The 18,430-nt window shown below is 40.4% G+C and overlaps 1 protein-coding gene and 1 pseudogene across 2 annotated transcripts; one reads left to right on the top strand and one right to left on the bottom strand.

The window, feature by feature from the left end:
* Positions 1 to 29: 29 nt before the first annotated feature.
* On the bottom strand, positions 30 to 18,203 carry tex9 (testis expressed 9). Of its 2 annotated transcripts, none has more exons than XM_084933254.1 (12): positions 18,114 to 18,203; positions 6,404 to 6,537; positions 6,026 to 6,089; positions 5,813 to 5,889; positions 5,640 to 5,685; positions 4,573 to 4,655; positions 4,291 to 4,442; positions 3,991 to 4,082; positions 3,611 to 3,784; positions 3,349 to 3,483; positions 427 to 561; positions 30 to 349 (listed from the first exon to the last, which is right to left on the bottom strand). In XM_084933254.1, the coding sequence occupies exons 1-12, from the start codon at positions 18,120 to 18,122 to the stop codon at positions 275 to 277; spliced, it is 1,176 nt and encodes a 391-aa protein (XP_084789380.1). In that variant the 5' UTR covers positions 18,123 to 18,203; the 3' UTR covers positions 30 to 274. The 2 variants fall into 2 exon arrangements, with proteins under 2 accessions (XP_084789380.1, XP_084789371.1); XM_084933245.1 differs by lacking the exon at positions 18,114 to 18,203 and adding an exon at positions 7,238 to 7,368.
* Positions 15,490 to 17,883, top strand: LOC146393704 (uncharacterized; annotated as a pseudogene).
* Positions 18,204 to 18,430: the final 227 nt, after the last annotated feature.

The raw sequence follows: 18,430 nt of genomic DNA, 5'->3' as shown, positions 1-18,430 counted from the left end.
GTTACAGAAGTAGAGATACAAGGGACCGATTCAGGGACATATTTTTATTAAGAGGTGCTGACAGGCACTGAGTTAACATCATTCCAAACAGACGTGGCAACTCAGTCTGCCAATGTTTAACTGAAGAGACAAACCAAATCTATTTATCATTTTTTCTGACAATGTTCTGAGAGACAACTGAGGCCTACAACACAAAGAAGTATCCTAAAATAACAGTGACCACTGTTAAGCTTTTTAGCTTTTAAAAAATAGAAGTGGAGACATTCAGTGGTTATTACTTCCCCCAGTCTAGAGCCTTCATGAATTCTTCTTCTGTGAAGCTCAGCAGCTTAGCAGCTTCAAAATGCATCTGCACACACAAAAAAAACCCTTAAGATTAAAAACTAAGCACAGTATCCACTAACAGAGTAACATGATGACTCGTACCTTTTGCCTTTTGAGAATGTCGATTAGCTTCAGTTGTTTCTTGAAGGCCATGATGAGTTCGGCTTTCTGCTTTTTTAGCATTTTGTTTTCAGCCAGCAGATTTTCTTTACTCTGATGTTCCTCAGTTATTTTGTCCTTATTTATAAAAGAAGGCAAAAAGCAGAAATTAGTGCAGGCTCAGCAGGACCTCACCTTGTTTGTGCAATCTGAAGTTGTCAGAGCAGATATTTTAGTGTGCAGCTTAAAATTCAGTTCTATGTACATGTGAAAGATCTTCAAAATAAGATGTTGGTGTGAGGGACATAATAGCATTACCTTAACTCATATTTTTTCTCTGCATCTTTAACTACACCTATGAATTCATGTCTATAAAAGTTTTCCTGCTATGCCTCTTTAATTAGAATAGCTGATATACAAATAAATATAAGACACTTTGTGGCTGTTGTGTCTCTATAACAAGATTTAATGATTACATATTGGAATTTTGTTTTTGTTATCGGTTTGAAACCTCTGTATTTTAAACAAATGTTTTATTTTGATGGTTGTGTTTATACCTGCAATGGAAGTCTGCTTTTTAATAGGACTGGACTGGAAAAAAAAATCGGTCCTGGCATTTTTGATCCAGGCGGACCCAACATGACCACTCAAAAAAACAAAAATCATTATATATCCTACATACACATTATATATATATTCCATTTTATTTGATTATAGATATTGAAGCAGAGGTTTGAACTTTTAGGGGGGCTCAGCTCCCGATCATAATGTCACGCATGCAGTGCCTTGTAATTAATATTAATGAAATATCTATTTCCAAATGTAATCAACCCTTTTCACATTTGCAAACCTCAATTCAACTGGATAAACATTACAGTGTTACCTTCAAAAGCAACCTAAGAAAGCAATCTTTCTAAGAATAATACAGAGTGCATAATCAGAGTTTTCAATCTAATTCACCCATTTTAGGGTGGAGCCTTTGCTTATCAAACTTGAAAAAAAGGCTCAGTTATTAAAGAAGTTAAAGAACCATTTGTCAAAAAGCAGATCAGATGAGAAACATGCACAACATTATTTCAATCTCTTGACCACATAGAAGCAGTCCACCAAATCATTAAGCACTTAACCTTATTCTTTTGTTGTGGTCAGCACAGACCAATTTTTAGATTTTAAATGCATAAAAGTGCATTTTGAATGTGTTTATCACAACAAGGCTGTTTGACTTTGTTGGGAATTTATTTAAACAAAGCAAAACAAAAAAAATCAATTTCACTAAATTATAAAAAGGACTGGGGAAAATTCTGACTTTTGTGTGGTTTTGACCCAGTTATAATATAAGACTATAAAACAATAATTAGACCCAAAACTAAAATCATAAACACTGTGATCTCAATTACTGTCAGAGAGATGTTAGGGGCTTCTCTCTTTTCCTGTTTGTCTCTTACCCTGAACAAACAGCCCTTGTTATACCTACTGCGTCATTGAAATGGTCATCCAGATAGAAATGTACAGTCATATAAGACCAACTCAGTGTAGTTGGTGACTTGCAGAGTACACATCACCAGTTTGCAGCATGCAAATGGCATGCAAAATTAAGAAGAGTTATAAAAAGCAAAGCTCTGGATAATTTCTTTGAGGACATAAAACAGCACAGCAATATGGATGCCCCTCTTTCTGAGAAGGAGGATAATATAGATTATCAACCAGAGGACAAAGACAGATCTGATGAGGAGGTCACAGGTGCGAACCTGCTCGTGTTTTGATTTGTTCATGCCATTGTCACTAAAAAAAGTCATCATGGCTATCACAGCCCTTGAAGGAAAAAAAGTCCACGGTGACATTTGGAATGACAGTGATGAGGAATACCTGAATGCTTATAATGGTGCCCTTCTTGCTGCAGCGTACAGATGAAGCAGCGAGACCAAGCATCAACAGGCAGAACTATTTTTCAGGCAACAATGTTGCTTCAGACCTTTTTAGTCCTTAGATTTTACAGCAGACATACTAGAGCAACATCTGATATACTTACTCCCATCAAGGATGTATAGGAGAGATGGGTGCAGCTCCTTCCACTGAGGTTCAACCCAGGGCCACAGGTGACAGCTAAAGAAGGTTTTGTTCCTTTCCATATAAAAGTGTTACTATAGGTAATAATACTTCTCAGTAATAGTAGGTAACATAACCTTTTTTTTTTCTAAATTCTCTTGAGGTTCAATTTTATTTTTTAAATAGAAACAAAAGGTATGCTGTGGAGAGGACCTGAAAGGCCATGCCAAAAAAATTAAAACCAATATTTTCAGACATAAGGTAGCCTAACAAGGTAACTGATAGGCAACAAACAAACTGGATGATTAAACACCGTTCTGAGGCTATTTTCTTTGGCTGATTTAAGACACGGGTCAAAACTGACCTGTTAACTTTAGAGATAGTTACAGAAGCTATCACAAGATGAAGGTTAAAGTAGCGTTATTCAGTACAGACACTGGAAAATCACCACTGTCACTCCATAGACCTGTACACAAAGCAAATTGGTAAGAGAGTTGTTTTATATTGAATTGAATTCATACAAATCCTCCCTTTATTATGCAGACTCAGAGCAGAGCCCTCAGATAAGATGAAGAGGTAAAAAATGTCAGCAGCCTCCACCTGTAAAACTATTGCTGTCTTGGGCGGTTGTCTCATTGTTCCCTTTCTAGTGCATCTGCTGTTAATTTTATTAACACCAAAGCAGCTGAAACTGATTAACAACCCCCTCTGCTACTTAACTGACCATATCAATATCCCACGAGTTTAACTGACTTGATGCTGTACTCTGATTAAAAAGTATTCCTTTAATTTCTTTGACCAGTGTATATTTCTGATATAAAGACAAACATAGAAAACACAGACATGTTTATACAGGAATCTTTGTTTTAATGCTGTTACCTTTTTCTCCTGTTTCATTTTGTTCAATTGAGTCTTCAGCCTCTCCACCTCCTCTAGAGCTCGGTTCAGGCGGACCTCCACTGTGCTGTGGACAGCTGCTGCTTGTTTGTGGGATCTATTCAGATTTTCTATCTCCTACACAGAGCACAAAAACGGGTGACACACAACAGCAGCTCAGATGAATTACGCTGTCCAGTTTTACTGCTTGTTTTAAAGAAATTGTTGCAGTAGTAATTTGCTCTGAGCTGTTGGCGACACACACCTTGCTCAAACCAGACACTTCCAGTTGAAGTCCATCACATTTTTTGTTGGACTCTGCGGCTAAAGCTCGGTACTTCTCGATTTGTGTCTGCTGAATGCTCACGGTCTTCTGCAGCCGGGCTCGATCCTCCTCCAGCTCCTTAATCTTTGCGCTAAGCTTTGTGTTTTCATCGTCCTGCAGAGACATAAGTTCAGACACTTCAGTCTGAGCAGTAGAAAAAAACAATCCAGATACAATAATACATCCATGCTGTGTTGAAAGATCTAAGGATCAGGACAAATAACCCTATATATTTTACCAAAGTAACTTTTTTTTCTCTAATGTAAGGCATCATCAGCAACATTTCTGTTTATAGTTATATATATAAATATTTACATTACCTTCTTGTAATATTCACATGAGATCTGGTCCAGTTCCTCTTGCATAATCCGGAGTTTTGCCTTCAGGACTCGTATTTGAGCTTCTGAAACTCCTTAAGAGACAACAATCAGATTTATATGCTTGTGAAAAAATCTATATAAGCATATGAAACTTATCACATGAATTAATTAATCTCAAAGCTCCAGTTTGGCCTTCATTTGGGATTCTCAAGGGGCAAAAATCATCTGACATGTTATTTAGTCATTGTTCCCACTGAATAAAAATGTGGTTTATTATTTTTCAAGTGAAATAAGCATTACCTGATCCTACATTGTCTCCAAAGTTAGGTATTTCATCCACAGCATTTTCATGAACTACAGCATTGTTCATTTTCTCCTCCATGCTGTGAATTGTCTTTGCCAAGAATGAATTAGCAGAATCTTCTACAGCTTCAAAATCATCCTCTGAGCTCCTGAAACAATCAAGCACAATTTCGTGAAAACCTGTAAACTGTGATTCCTCCTGGAGAATAAATCTCACAAAAGATTTATGAGCAGAAAGGCTTGAAATGGATTTAGAAATTATATACAAATAAAACTCACCCAGTTTTAAAGTGGGGATCTTTCACTTGTTTTCCACTCAGCATATTTTGTGATCTTGATGCAACAATTCTTTTGGTCGCCTCCTAAAAGAATTACACAAAAGTACTGAAGTGACCTTAAAGAACTTACAGCACTTTGTTACCCCAACGGGACACTTCTAAAGTGACCCTGAGAGGTCAAAAACACTGCAACTTAAGAAAACACCAGCAAATAGAAAAATGAGCCACAAAAGCTAAAAAAGCAAATTCACAAAAGAAGTGTTTCTGAAGAGACGATAAAGTAATGGAACAGCTGCAGAAGTGCTGGAAACCAAAACATCTGGAGGATTGCACTGAGACATACTTCAAAGAAATGGAGGATTATGTTTTGTGTCGTGGGGTTTAAACAAGATTCATATAATGCTGTCCATCGATGTTTGCTGTCAGCTTTTTACTGTTATCTTATCACTTCTGCTGCTGTTCTTTACTTGTTCATCCATGAAGTTACTGTGTGTTTGACCTCTCAGGGCCACCGTACACTTCGCTCACAGATTGCTTACTTGTTGTTTCCAAGGTATAAAAAAAAAGAAAAGAGAAAAAAAAAGTGGAATGGGAGGCAGAGCTTTTAGTTATCAGGCCCCTCTTATGTGGAACCAGCTCCCAGTTTGAGTCCAGCTGACAGTCTCTCTACTTTTGAGATTAGCCTTAAAACTTTACGTTTGAATAAAGCTAATTCGGCTGTCTCACGTGACCCTGAAGCCTCCCTATGCTAAGCTGTTAAGAGCTTTGGTTGAGGGGCGTTTTCTAAGATGCCCGAGCAGTTTTCTTCACTCCCCACTGGCTGCTCCTCCGTGAGGTCTATTCCTGTTAAAAGGGAGTTTTCCCTTACCACAGTAGACAAGTGCTGTTCATATGAGATCATCTGATTGATGGGGTTTCTCTTTAATAGTACTGGGCCTTTTTTCTTCTTTAAATACCAATTTAAAACACCTTGTTTTCAACTTCTGCTAAGAGAAATAAAACTGAACAGAGCTGAAAACGTCCACAACGATAATACAAACTGCTGAGCAAAATGCATGAGATACAGACCTTCACACCAGGCTGCTGCACAGCACATGTGTGAGTCTTTGTTATCCTGCAAGTGAAAAGTTAAACAGAGAGATGCAAATGTACATGAATATAAAAAAAATCTTTCTTTTCAAGGTGGTTTTGCTAAAATGATATATCCGAATGATCGGAGATAAGGAAATCAAACCTTTTACCTGGACATCTCTTCTTCTTCAGTGTCTGTGAGCAGGACATTGGATAAAGGCTTTGAAAGAACTTCACTTTGTTCTCTCTAAAATAAACACAGAATTTTGACTTTAAAGTAAGCATGCTCCCTTCTTAACTTCTTTCATCTGACTTTTTTAGTGCTACTGCACTCACAAATTTTTTTCTTCCAATTACTGAATGCAAACCTGTTAATAACTTACCATAAGTTGCTCAGCCTGTCTAACTAAATCTGCTGTTTTGGCTTCCAGCTCTGCATTAAGGAGTCTGTTGGAAATAAAATAATGAATAAGCAGATTTATATAAACAACTTTCAACAAGTTGAAATTTAGTGCTGCAGGATTGTTGGTGATACAAGTGGGTCACTCTATCTGGAGTTACTTTTTATTATTATAGGTAACCAGTACTGGTCAGTGTCCTAAAGAACTACTGACTAAACAAGTGCAAGAAATAGTCCACATATAACTTATTCTGACAGAAATGAGCAACTTAGACTAAAATGCAATGTTAAAATTATCAGAAGGGTTAGTGCAATTACTATATACAAAAATAAAGCAAGCAGGTGTGAGAACAACTCCTACTTATACTCTTCTTCTTTGGCTAAAAGTTCATCTGTGTGCTTCTTTGCCTGACCAGAAGCAGATTTTGACTGTGCCCTTATTTCAAGTCTTTTGGACCTTTCAGCCTTACTGGTAGAGGATGGACGTTTCTTGACCTAAACATCAACAAACAATGACATAACAGGAGAGTTAACAACAGCTATGAAAAAAAGTTTTCCTTTGACTTATTATTTTAACATAACTCAAATTTCAAGCTATTTTCTCAGTTTTGAGTTATTTTCTCAGAAGTTTCAGTTAGTGAGTCGAAATAATGTTTTGTTTTTCAGTGGCACAAACAAGCACCCATACAAAATTTCACATTCCACCTGATACCACAATACCAGCATTTATTTGTTAGATTTATACTCTTTAAGCTCTTTTACTCTACTTTTTTCTATTTAACTATTTTCCACCTTTTGTACGTGTTTTTGCTAGTTTACCTGCTTTGTTCTGTACTTAGCTGTTCTAATTTCTTTTTATAAGTGCTGCATTATTTTATATTATCACTATCAGAGGTTATCCAGTTCACTAGAACATGGCTATGCCATATTATAAGGCTCTTTTTTGTAACTTTGATGTGCAACAGTAAGAATGAGTGATGTTATGTTTTGGTGTTTTTTGTTTTGTTTTTTTGTGTGTATTTTTTGTGCGTGTGGATTTTTTTTTTTTTTTTTTGCTTTGTCAGTGCTCTTGTTGGCGGAAGCAGAAACGGTTGCCATAGTTACTTCAGTTAGTAAAACATTTTGGTTAGGCACAACTGAAAAGCTCAGCTTAATGGTCTGAGAGACAGTAACATGAAAAAGTAATGTTACAAACCTGCGAAATGAAGGGCTGGACCTTTTTATCAGCACTTCTTGCCGCCATCGTGTCGCAGACCGAAACGACGCGTTAATGGTTGCATAGCAACAGCTGGTACACCGCGGGCACCGTACGGCAACCCATGAAACACAATTACGGAGATTTTTAAACGATTAAAGCAAGTCATTGTTTATCGACGTTCTGCTAAAATACTAAAAAGAATGTTTTAAAAAGGGTTATTTGTTATATAAAAAAACATTTACTCACACTTAATATTCCTTTTAATTCAAATAAAGGAAACCTAGTCATATGTTAACATTTTATTTCATGCAGACTCAATGTGATTACATCAGAGAGTTGAATGACAGAATACGGTCCGCGTCTTTGTAATAACTAAGTATGTAGAAGCAATATTTTGGCCCAGATGCTTCCCTTGAAGACAGAACTGATAGGTTAGATAGCCACCAACCACACCTAACTCAAAAGTCATTCTGCACAGCTTCAGTCGAAATCGGATGTACAAGATGGAGTTATGGGTCTGCAAGGACATCCGATTTCTAAGTTTGCAATGATTGGGCTGATGTATTTCACTGCATTGATTTAAGAATCAATAGTTCAATAGTAAAAACAATTACAGTGTAAATGTAACAGCATTGTTTATACTTGTAACTTCAAAATAAAAAGCTTACAGTTGCTATTAACAGTAATGTATTACCCTGTAATTAATAATATTTGTATACATTTTACGCATTAACCCTCGGGTCTCTATCCTGGCCATTTGTGGCCACTTCTTTCTCTTTTTTTTTGTTGACCATTTTTGCTGTGTTTATGCCAATGTAATGAAAGGGTCTAGATTTTTTTTAGCTTTAATAATTTTCAGCTTCTTAAATTCATCAAAAATATATACGCTGAACATTGTTCCTCTTGCCTCGATCATGGAAACTTTTGGCCACCCGAAACCCATTATTATGACATTTTAAAATTCCTTGTTATTGACAGTGCTAAATCATGCAATTTCATCATTTACCCATTTTTGGCCAAACAACCAATTTCATGTAATATTCTTAGTTTCAAATAGGGGCTTTTGATGGCTTACTACACTGCAATGGACCAATAGAATGACACAGGTTTGATCTTAAGGATCTAATAGTTTGTGTTTGTACATGACATTACAGTGCAAATATGTATTTGCAAGATACACTGGAATACATTATGACGCATCAAATATTACACAGGCTGCAGTGAACTTCTGTTGATGCAGGTTATTGAGCTTTGAGTTTCCCAGTCAAACTTAGCTTTGAAGCACATGCTAAAAACACTTTTAGTCTTGTACATTTCATAACAAGATACCATAGCCAAAATATTAACTTTCAAAAAAATAATAATTCAAAGCTGCAGCTGTAGCACATACAGCAACAAACACTGCTAGTAAATGTGTCCTTTATGCAGGTGCAGAAAGTGCTACTGCTGTAAGTAAGCCTAACAGCTTCCAGATCACTTGTTTTTCTAGAAAGATGGCAAGAAGGGCATTGCTGCTCATTTCTACAATCTCCCAGATGTCTTGGGATACAATGCCTTTGTCCCATGAAAACCACTTCACAGTAGTAGGAGTCCTCTAAAACCTACAAATGAAGAGTGATCCTGGAAGAAATGGGGCGCACACTAGTGACCTCAACAATTGCAAGACAGCCTTGTCCCTGATGCTCAACTGAAAAAAATAGAAAGTTTCATCAATTATATGGTGAAAAAATTAGACCTTTATCCCCTTTTTTCTGAAAGGTTACTGGTAATATATAATCTCCCTGGCATTTAAAGGATAAAAAATGAATTTAGATAAACGTCTGGTTTTGGTGACAAGGACTGGTGCTAATTTAAAGACTCAAGTTGGTCAAAGTAGAAAAATGTTTTAATATATATAAATTTTATAGCATTTTGTGAACGTAAACAAAAGGTGGCCATTTTTGGCAACAAACAAGCTGAGAGGGAGTTTTGTCTATTTTGCTCTCCTTGCACAAAAATAACAATGCATAATAATCAATGTGATGTTAATGACAGCTGGGATAGGCTCCAGCGCCCCTGTTATGCAGAAACTGACACTTTTTGCCACAAAAAAGCTGAAGGGATAGTGATTTTTTAAAAACAGGATTGGAAAAACACTTTATTTCTCAGCAGCATCAATAGTAACGAAAACACAATTTAGTTTTCGCTCTCAAAGTCGATTGTTCTTATCTATTTTAAGTAGATTCTATATTTTTAAAACCTTTTCCAAAATATTGCAATACAGGATACGTTTTATTCAAACAAAAACTTTATTGAACAAACAATGAGTATAAAACATACAAACAGATGAAGTATACAAGAGAATAGAACATGAATACAAATAAACAGGGGTAAAAAATAAAATAGTTATACAAACACTAGGGGTGCAATGATACACAAAATTCACGGTTCGGTTTGATACTTTGGTGTCAGGGTTTCGATATTTTTTCGATACAAAAAAATGTTCATGCCTTTTTAATTTGTCATTTATTAAAATTATAAATATATATTTTAACTCAAAAGAGCAGTTTTTAAATTTAATGTTGCTGAAACAAGAAAATAATTAAAAGAAAAAAATCCATCTGATCGAGAAATCACTCATCTTTGGAAAAGAGAGTTTATTACAGAGAAATGGCTCTTTCCAAAATAAAAGCTATACTATACGCTTCTTCTGGGCTATATTCTCAGCAGCATATTAAACATATCAGGTCCCCATAAGGAGAATCATGTGCTAACGGCTGTCTAAATGACTCGAGTAAAGTTTGTAACATGCGTGCTTGTTGTTTTTGTCTGCTTCCACTTGTCTTTGCACTAGGATGATGTCGGCGTAAATGTGCAGTCATATTCGTTGTGTTCCCACTAGTGCTGTCAGCGTTAATTTCGTTAAAATGACATTAATGCCATAACGCGACAAATCTCCGTTAACGAGCTACCGCAGATCGCAGGGTCATGCTTCACATGAAAACCAAGGTAGTTCCAAATGCCAGATCTGAATGAGGGTGGGGGAGGTTCAATTTCGGGTAGCGTTAAGGCAGTTGCCATGTTGCAACGAGCTTAGCTTCTGTCTTGCTAGCTTGCGCTGCGCTCAGTGGATCTGCACTTGACAGTGCAGCCTAGGCGGAGTAGTCGAACGCAGATCCACTGAGCGCTCAACACAGACAGCATTGTCAGAAGAAAAGTTGATAAAATAAATAAAACATTTTGTATTGTTCGATACATATGCATACCGAACCGAAAGCACTGTATCCAACGGTTCAATATCAATACGAGTATTGTTGCACCCCTAATAAATACACACAAAAACAATTCCACATCCTTAAGAAAATAACAGAAATATGGTATTTTAATAGTAAACTTACATTTATGGATAAAAAATTTAGCTAAAAGTATTAAGAAAATATGGGACATATCACAAAAACAACATTTCTTGTGCAACGTAACTGAAGTCATCTGTTTCCAGTTACTGTGGAGGTCGCAATATGGCGCTCCCCAGTGGCTGCAGCCAGGTACTCTTGGGAGAGTGTCTTTTGTTGCTACTTAACTCCAGCTGTAGCCTATGTACAAAATAAATTATATGCACATGATTTTAGACCAGCTGATAAAACCAGAGACATTATAGAAGAAAAACAACAACTCCTCAACAGTAAATATGTACATGGAAAAAAAAAAACACATCATTTTAGGACAAAGACATTTTTATCATGCAGACACTGCATGTAATTATATATATTGTGGCGAACCACCAGGTGGCTCCACTCACACCCACGGTTAAGGGAAGTGTTGGGGTGGAGGTTTGGCGCTTTTTGTATGTGGAGTTGTTGTGAAGCCATTAATAAAGAAGTTGGAGTGAGACATATTGAGACCTCTCCTGTCGTTCACCACATTGGTGACCCCTGTGGCGAACAAGGTTTGAAGACGAAGCCAGCTCCGCCCTGGGAGCATCGGCTGCCACCGGACTTTCACCTCCGCCTTTGGCTGTGTTTTCTGTGGCGCTTAAGCTGCCAGATTTCTGGCTTCACAACCCTCCTTCATGGTTCGTGCACGTAGAAGCTCAGTTTGCTCTTTGTTGAGTTTCAGCTGACGATACGAAATACCACCATGTAGTGGTCTCGCTTGATCCGCTGTCCACCCGCCGTGTGATGACTCTCCTCCGGGCCCCCCCCCACCCAAGCCAAATACACCGCCCCCAAGGCGCTGCTGCTGCGGCATTACTCCCTCTCTGACGCTGAGCGGGCCGAAAAACTTTTCTCTCTCACGGGCCTGGGCGATGGTACCGCTCTCAAGCTGATGGAGAGCACGCTGTCCTAACTGGGCATGGATGATGGAGGATTCCTCTTCATCCACCTCTTCCTCCGACAGCTGCCGGCTCCAGTGTGCGCTGGCCTTGCCAACTCCCCATTATTGGCCTTGAAGGATTACCGTTCCCTCCCGAAAGAGGCGGATCGCATCCTCCTGGCTACCAGGAGCTTTGGTGTCCAGGCAATTGTTCCGGACTCACTAGCGGCTTCTCTTGCCACACCACCGATACTCCAGAGGCCCTCCAACTCGTCGATGGTGGCTGGGATCGCTGCACGGCGGCACCGCAGAAAAGGGCTGTGTTTTTATCATCAGCGTTTTGGAGCAAAGGCACGGTGCTGTCTGCCGCCTTGCAGTTATAAGACCCAGGGAAATGGGCGCTCTGTAGCGGCCGCAACCACTGGCAACAAGTGTTTGCTTTCTGAGTTTCCCTCACTGACTGTCCCCACTTTCTCGAGCACTGTGACGAAACACAGGGTGGAGCATTATATAACTACAGTAGGGTCCCCGGTGTTCGCGCGTGCGCGTGCTGTCTCAACCCTGCCAAACTGGCTGTTGCTCGGGAGGAGTTTGCCACCATGGAGCGCCTGGGCATCATGCAGCGTTCAAATAGTGTCTGGGCTTCCCCGTTACACATGGTGCCCAAATCTGATGGCCGGTGGCGACCTTGTGGGGATTTCCGCCATTTCAATAATGTCACAGAGAACGATCGTTATCCCATTCCCCACATCCAAGATTTTTCCGCCCATCTTGCGGGGACCTCGATTTTTTTTTGAAGATTGATTTGGTACGGGGTATATCACCAGGTTCCCATGCACGCTGCGGATATCCCTAAAACTGCTGTCATTACACCTTTCAGCCTTTTCGAGTTTCTGCGCATGCCTTTCAGCCTGAAAGGTGCCGCCCAAACCTTCCAGCGGTTAATGGACTCGGTCTTGCGCGAGCTGCCCTTTGTTTTTGTATATCTCGATGATATACTGTTGGCCAGCAGCTCGGAGGAGCAGCACATGTTCCATCTGTGTCAGGTTTTTCAGCGTTTGGCGGAGCATGGACTGATCATTAATCCGTCTAAATGCCAGTTTGAGTTGCCGATTCTTGACTTCCTGGGGCACCGTATTTCCGCCGAGGGCGCGGTTCCGTTGCCTGACAAAGTCCGAGCTGTTTCAGACTTAACGTGTCCCACATCTGTTAAGGCACTGCAGGAATTTTTGGGGATGGTGAATTTTTACAACCATTTTCTCCTCAGAGCAGCGCTTCTGCTGCACCCCCTTTGCGGGGCATTGAAAGGTAAGAAGGATAATGACTCTGTTGACTGGTTTCCGGAACGCATCCAAGCGTTTTCTGATGCTAAGTCGGCGTTAGCTAATGCTGCCCTGTTGACCCACCCATCCCCGTCGGTGCAGATTATGTTGACCACTGATGCGTCGGACATAGCGGTGGGTGCTGGAAAAGCGAATCTCAGGTGTCTGGCATCTGTTCACCTTTTTCAGCTGTATGCTACGAGACAGCGAGTGCAATTACAGCGTTTTTGACAGGGAGCTACTAGCTCTCCACCTGGCGACCCGTCATTTCCGTTTTTTCCTCGAGGGTCGTCACTTTACCACGTACGTGGACCACAAACCCTTGACATTTGCAAAGTCCAAAGTTTCTGACCCATGGAGTGCGTGCCAGCAGCGCCAGTTGGCAGCCATTTCTCAGTTTACCACGGACATTCAGCACCTGGCTGGTAAGTCCGATCATGTGGCTGACTGTTTGTCCCGAGCGCTGGTTGTCGGCATAGACTACTCCGCCATGGCTGCCGATCAGAGCGATGACCCAGACATCCTCGCGCTTAAATCTGTGCAGACGGGCCTCATGCTGGAGGACAGACCCGTGCAGGACGGTGGTCCTCTCCTGGTCTGTGACGTTTCCATCGGCCGCTCTCGCCCGGTAGTTCCCATTTCATGGCATCGTCACGTTTTTGACTCGGTACATGCTTTATCTCATCGGCCTCTGTTAAACTGGTCAGCTCTAAGTTTGTTTGGCCAGGCCTTTACAAATCGGTGAGTGAATGGACAGTGGCGTGCATTCCATGACAGCGTGCGAAGGTTCATAAACACACCAAGGCACCACTGGAGCAGTTCCTCATCCCTGGCAAATGTTTCGATCATGTGCATGTTGATCTGGTGGGTCCCCTGCCGCAGTCACAAGGTTTTACGCACCTTTTGACTATTGTCGACCGCACCACCCAGTGGCCGGAGGCAGTCCCCCTGGCGTAGGGAGTGGCTCCACTCCCTACGCCAGGTGGCTCCACTCACACTCACGGTTAAGGGAAGTGTTGGGGTGGAGGTTTGGCGCTTTTTGTATGTGGAGTTGTTGTGAAGCCATTAATAAAGAAGTTGGAGTGAGACATATTGAGACCTCTCCTGTCGTCTTTACATACCTCCACAATATGATGTTTTCATGTCCCAATAACAATTAAAATGAAAAATAATATAGATACATCAGTAACTGTGTAGTTATTCAGATAGGTTTAGGCAAGAACATGAAAGACTATCTCACCTGTTACATAATCCAGCAGCTAAATAATAATTAGACATGGACCAATCCAATATTTTGTATCGGTATCGGTCTGATACTGACCTAAATTACTGGATCAGATATAGGAGAGAAATAAAAATTGTAATCCGATCCATTAAATATCACAAAAGCACCTCACAAAACTTGCAAAATGGCATAACCCAGCTCCTAACCTTAGCACGTAGGAGCAGTATGCATCACGTGATAGAGCGGCTGTGGCGTGCGAGACCTGTCAGCGGTCTGGTTGAGCATTCGGAGCCTCGCTACCAAACTGGCATTTCATCTCAGAGAAAGTGATCCCAGAGAGAAGTAAAGCAAGTGCGTAAGTTCTCTGAATGTTTGTAAAGCATTCCCACATTAAGCTTAACAACCGATATATGGAGCGACTGCCTCTCTCTCCCTCCCTCTCCTGTTGCTACTTCAATCATGAAATTGATCAATGATCGGCTGATCGGCTTTTCTGTCGCGACTCCCGTCTCTCTTGTTTGTTTATCGCCCACTTTGCACCAGAAAGAGGAAACCAGTGGATAAACAACAGCAGCACGTTTAAGCTTGATAAGCTGTTGTTAGAATTTATTTAATAGTACTTTCTACACCAGGATCGTTTTCTACGTAGCTGACGGCTGGTAACTGTGCAGGGGCGGGTCTAGCAATGTTTTGCCAGGGGGCCAGGTAGGGCATTGACAGGGAAAGGGGGGGCACAAAGACATACTTTTCTTTCTAATTGTCATGTCTAGCTTTTAACAAATAATTATCTGAATCTTACAACCAAAGTATTCATCTGATGTAAAATGTATAGAAATCCATTACTGTATATAGGAACTATTAAGTCTAATATATAAACTAGTATAGTACTTTTTCTTTTGGGAAGGTACCGTCTGTGCAGTCTGCATTTCTGTTGAAGAAAGAAGTTGAATCTATTTAATTATTGTAGAAAAATAATTGATTTCTGTGTTTTGGGGTTTTTTTGTTTTGTTTTTTTATAAACACACGTGCATTAAATTAAAGTTGATTACGTCAATTAAGCATTATGAGGTGGAGGGTGGAGGCTGGTTCCCTACTTTTTTCTTTTTGCTGTGAATTGGCAACCCTATTACACTGAACAAAAATATAAATGCAACACTTTTGTTTTTGGTCCCATTTTTCATGAGCTAAACTCAAACATCTGAAAAATTTTCTACATACACAAAAGACCCATGACTCAAATATTGTTCTCATATCTGTCTACATCTGTGTTAGTGAGCACTTCTCCTTTACCGAGATAATCCATCCCACCTCACAGGTGTGGCATATCAAGGGGCTGATTAGACAGCATGAATATTGTACAGGTGTGCCTTAGACTGCCCACAATAAAAGGCCACTCTGAAATGTGCACAGTTTTGCTTTATGGAGGGGTGGAGGGGCAGAAAACCAGTCAGGTTGTTGATTGTGGCCTGTGGAATGTTGGTCCACTCCTCTTCAATAGCTGTGAGAAGTTGCTTAATATTGGCAGGAACTGGAACACGCTGTCGTATATGCCGATCCAGAGCATCCCAAACATGCTCAATGGGTGACATGTCTGGTGAATATGCTGGCCATGCAAGAACTGGGATGTTTTCAGCTTCCAGGAATTGTGTACAGATCCTTGCAATATGGGGCTGTGCATTATCATGCTGCAACATGAGGTGATGGTTGTGGATGAATGGCACAACAATGGGCCTCAGGATCTCATCACGGTACCTCTGTGCATTCAAAATGCCATCAATAAAATGCACTTGTGTTCGTTGTCCATAACATACGCCTGCCCATACCAGAACCCCACCGCCACCATGGGCCACTCGATCCACAACGTTGACATCAGCAAACCGCTCACCCGCACGATGCCACACACGCTGTCTGCCATCTGCCCTAAACAGTGAAAACTGGGACTGTGAACAGAACGCCTCTTAAATGTGCCAAACGCCATCGAATGTGAGCGTTTGCCCACTCAAGTCGGCTACAACGACGAACTGCAGTCAGGTCCAGACCCCGATGAGGATGACGAGCATGCAGATGAGCTTCCCTGAGACGGTTTCTGACAGTTTGTGCTGAAATTCTTTGGTTATGCCAACCGATTGTTGCTGCAGCTGTCCGGGTGGCTGGTCTCAGGCGATCCTGGAGGTGAACATGCTGGATGTGAAGGTCCTGGGCTGGTGTGGTTACATGTGGTCTGCAGTTGTGAGGCTGGTTGGATGTACTGCCAAATTCTCTGAAACACCTTTGGAGACGGCTTATGGTAGAGAAATTAACATTCATTTCACAGGCAACAGCTCTGGTAGACAGTCCTGCAGTCAGCATGCCAATTGCACGCTCCCTCAAAGGTTGCGACATCTGTGGCATTGTGCTGTTTGATGAAAATTTCAGGGTGGCCTGTTATTGTGGGCAGTCTAAGGCACGCCTGTGCAATATTCATGCTGTCTAATCAGCCCCTTGATATGCCACACCTGTGAGGTGGGATGGATTATCTCGGCAAAGGAGAAATGCTCACTAACACAGATGTAGACAGATTTGTGAACAATATTTGAGAGTCATGGGTTTTTGTGTATGTAGAAAATTTTTCAGATGTTTGAGTTCAGCTCATGAAAAATGGGACCAAAAACAAAAGTGTTGCATTTATATTTTTGTTCAGTGTAGTTAGGTTGCTTTATATTTCCACTAAGTACTCTTTAAAATACCAGAATAGGGAGAATGGTGTAGGTTTAAGTTTATTAGACTGATCAGTATTGCTGAACTATGAAATATTTTGGGTGCAGTGTATTTTTTGCATACAGGTATAACAGAATAGCTTTAGTTTTGTTTTGTTTTTTTTATAAACTTGAGTATGAACTTATACAAAATGCAACAAGATATTTAAAAAAAATGTTTTATTGATCATAAAATATGCTATATCGGATTTATATCGGTATCGGCAGATATCCAAATTTATGATATCGGTATCAGTATCGGACATAAAAAAGTGATATCGTGCCATCTCTATTCATTATAATAATAACATAGAAATGTAAATCACATGGACTTATTTTAGATCAGGGATACAGTGTGGGGATGACAAATTAACCTGACAAGCTTTTTGCAGCAGCAGCTCTCTACAGTTAAACCTTTTATCACCTTTTGTGACTCAGAGTTTTATATGAGTTTGTGAGCACTCGCCTTGATTATTGTAATGCACTTTATGTCGGTATTAATCAGGTCTCAATATCACACTTACGAATGGTCCAGAATGCTGCTCTTCGTCTACTGACAAGGACAAGCAAACATAAGCACATTACCCCTGTTTGTGCTTCTTCACATTGGTTGTCTGTCCATTTTAAATTTTATTGTTTGCTTTTAAAGTTTTAAGTGGCTTGGCTTCCTCTGACTTGGCATACTTTGTACAAATACACAAAGGTCTCTCAGATGAGCTGAACAGTCACTCCTTGCTGTCCCCACATCAAAACTGGAACACAGAAATGAGTTGTCACAACTTCAGGTTTTTAACACCTTTCAACACCTTTTCTCCAGGGCACTTTAGGAGAAGTACCAGAGTTAGCTTCAAGTCAGTTTTAGACAGCTGTTTTGTTCACTTTTTAATCTTTCTTATTTATTGTCCATTTTATTTCTAGTTTTCCATGTTTTACTGTTATATTAAACAAAAAGGAATATTAAATATGGCTTTGTATTTTATCTCTGTCTTTGAACTGAAAAGTAACTATGTTTTTTGTTACCTTTCTGTATATCAAGGTTCAAAGTCATTTACAAAATAAAATCTGTAGAGGATTTGTTATAATTCTTGTTTTTAATAATACTACTACCCTATTACAACTGCTACTGTTAATAAAGACTATAATGCTATAATAATAATGATGAAACTAGCACACATATAAAGCAGGAGTGTGTTTATATAAATGCAGTCTGGCACGGTCAGTGATGTCTTCTGCTTACATTTTGTTTTTAATGCTGAGCCTCTCAATGCGCATGCGCCTGCCAGACAGCTACTACTCACCATGCACATGTAGAGCAATCATAACGTGCGGGGCAGGCGGAGCACACCGGAGGGACTAGCTAGTTGTTTTGCAGCTGTCAGGTTGCCTGTTTACTCTTGCCTTTATTTATATTCATGTGTTGGCCCGTGTTTGACAGCGGCTCGTAGTTCCGCTCCACAGGCGCCAGTACTGACCGGCAGTCCGGGCTCGAAGCGAGCGATGTCGGAGGAGCGCAGGGTGGCAGCCACAACAACAACAGGGCGCGCTGCTGTCCCCCTAGCATCGCAACGTCCTCCGGTCCATGTTTAACCCTGCCGGGCGACTACACCTGTCCTCG

Source organism: Perissodus microlepis, chromosome 1, assembly GCF_051167445.1.
Source record: "Perissodus microlepis isolate ML-2025 ecotype Zambia chromosome 1, ASM5116744v1, whole genome shotgun sequence".
NCBI lineage: Eukaryota > Metazoa > Chordata > Actinopteri > Cichliformes > Cichlidae > Perissodus > Perissodus microlepis.
Note: the sequence above shows the minus strand (reverse complement) of the source record. Positions and strands in the feature narration are given on the sequence as shown.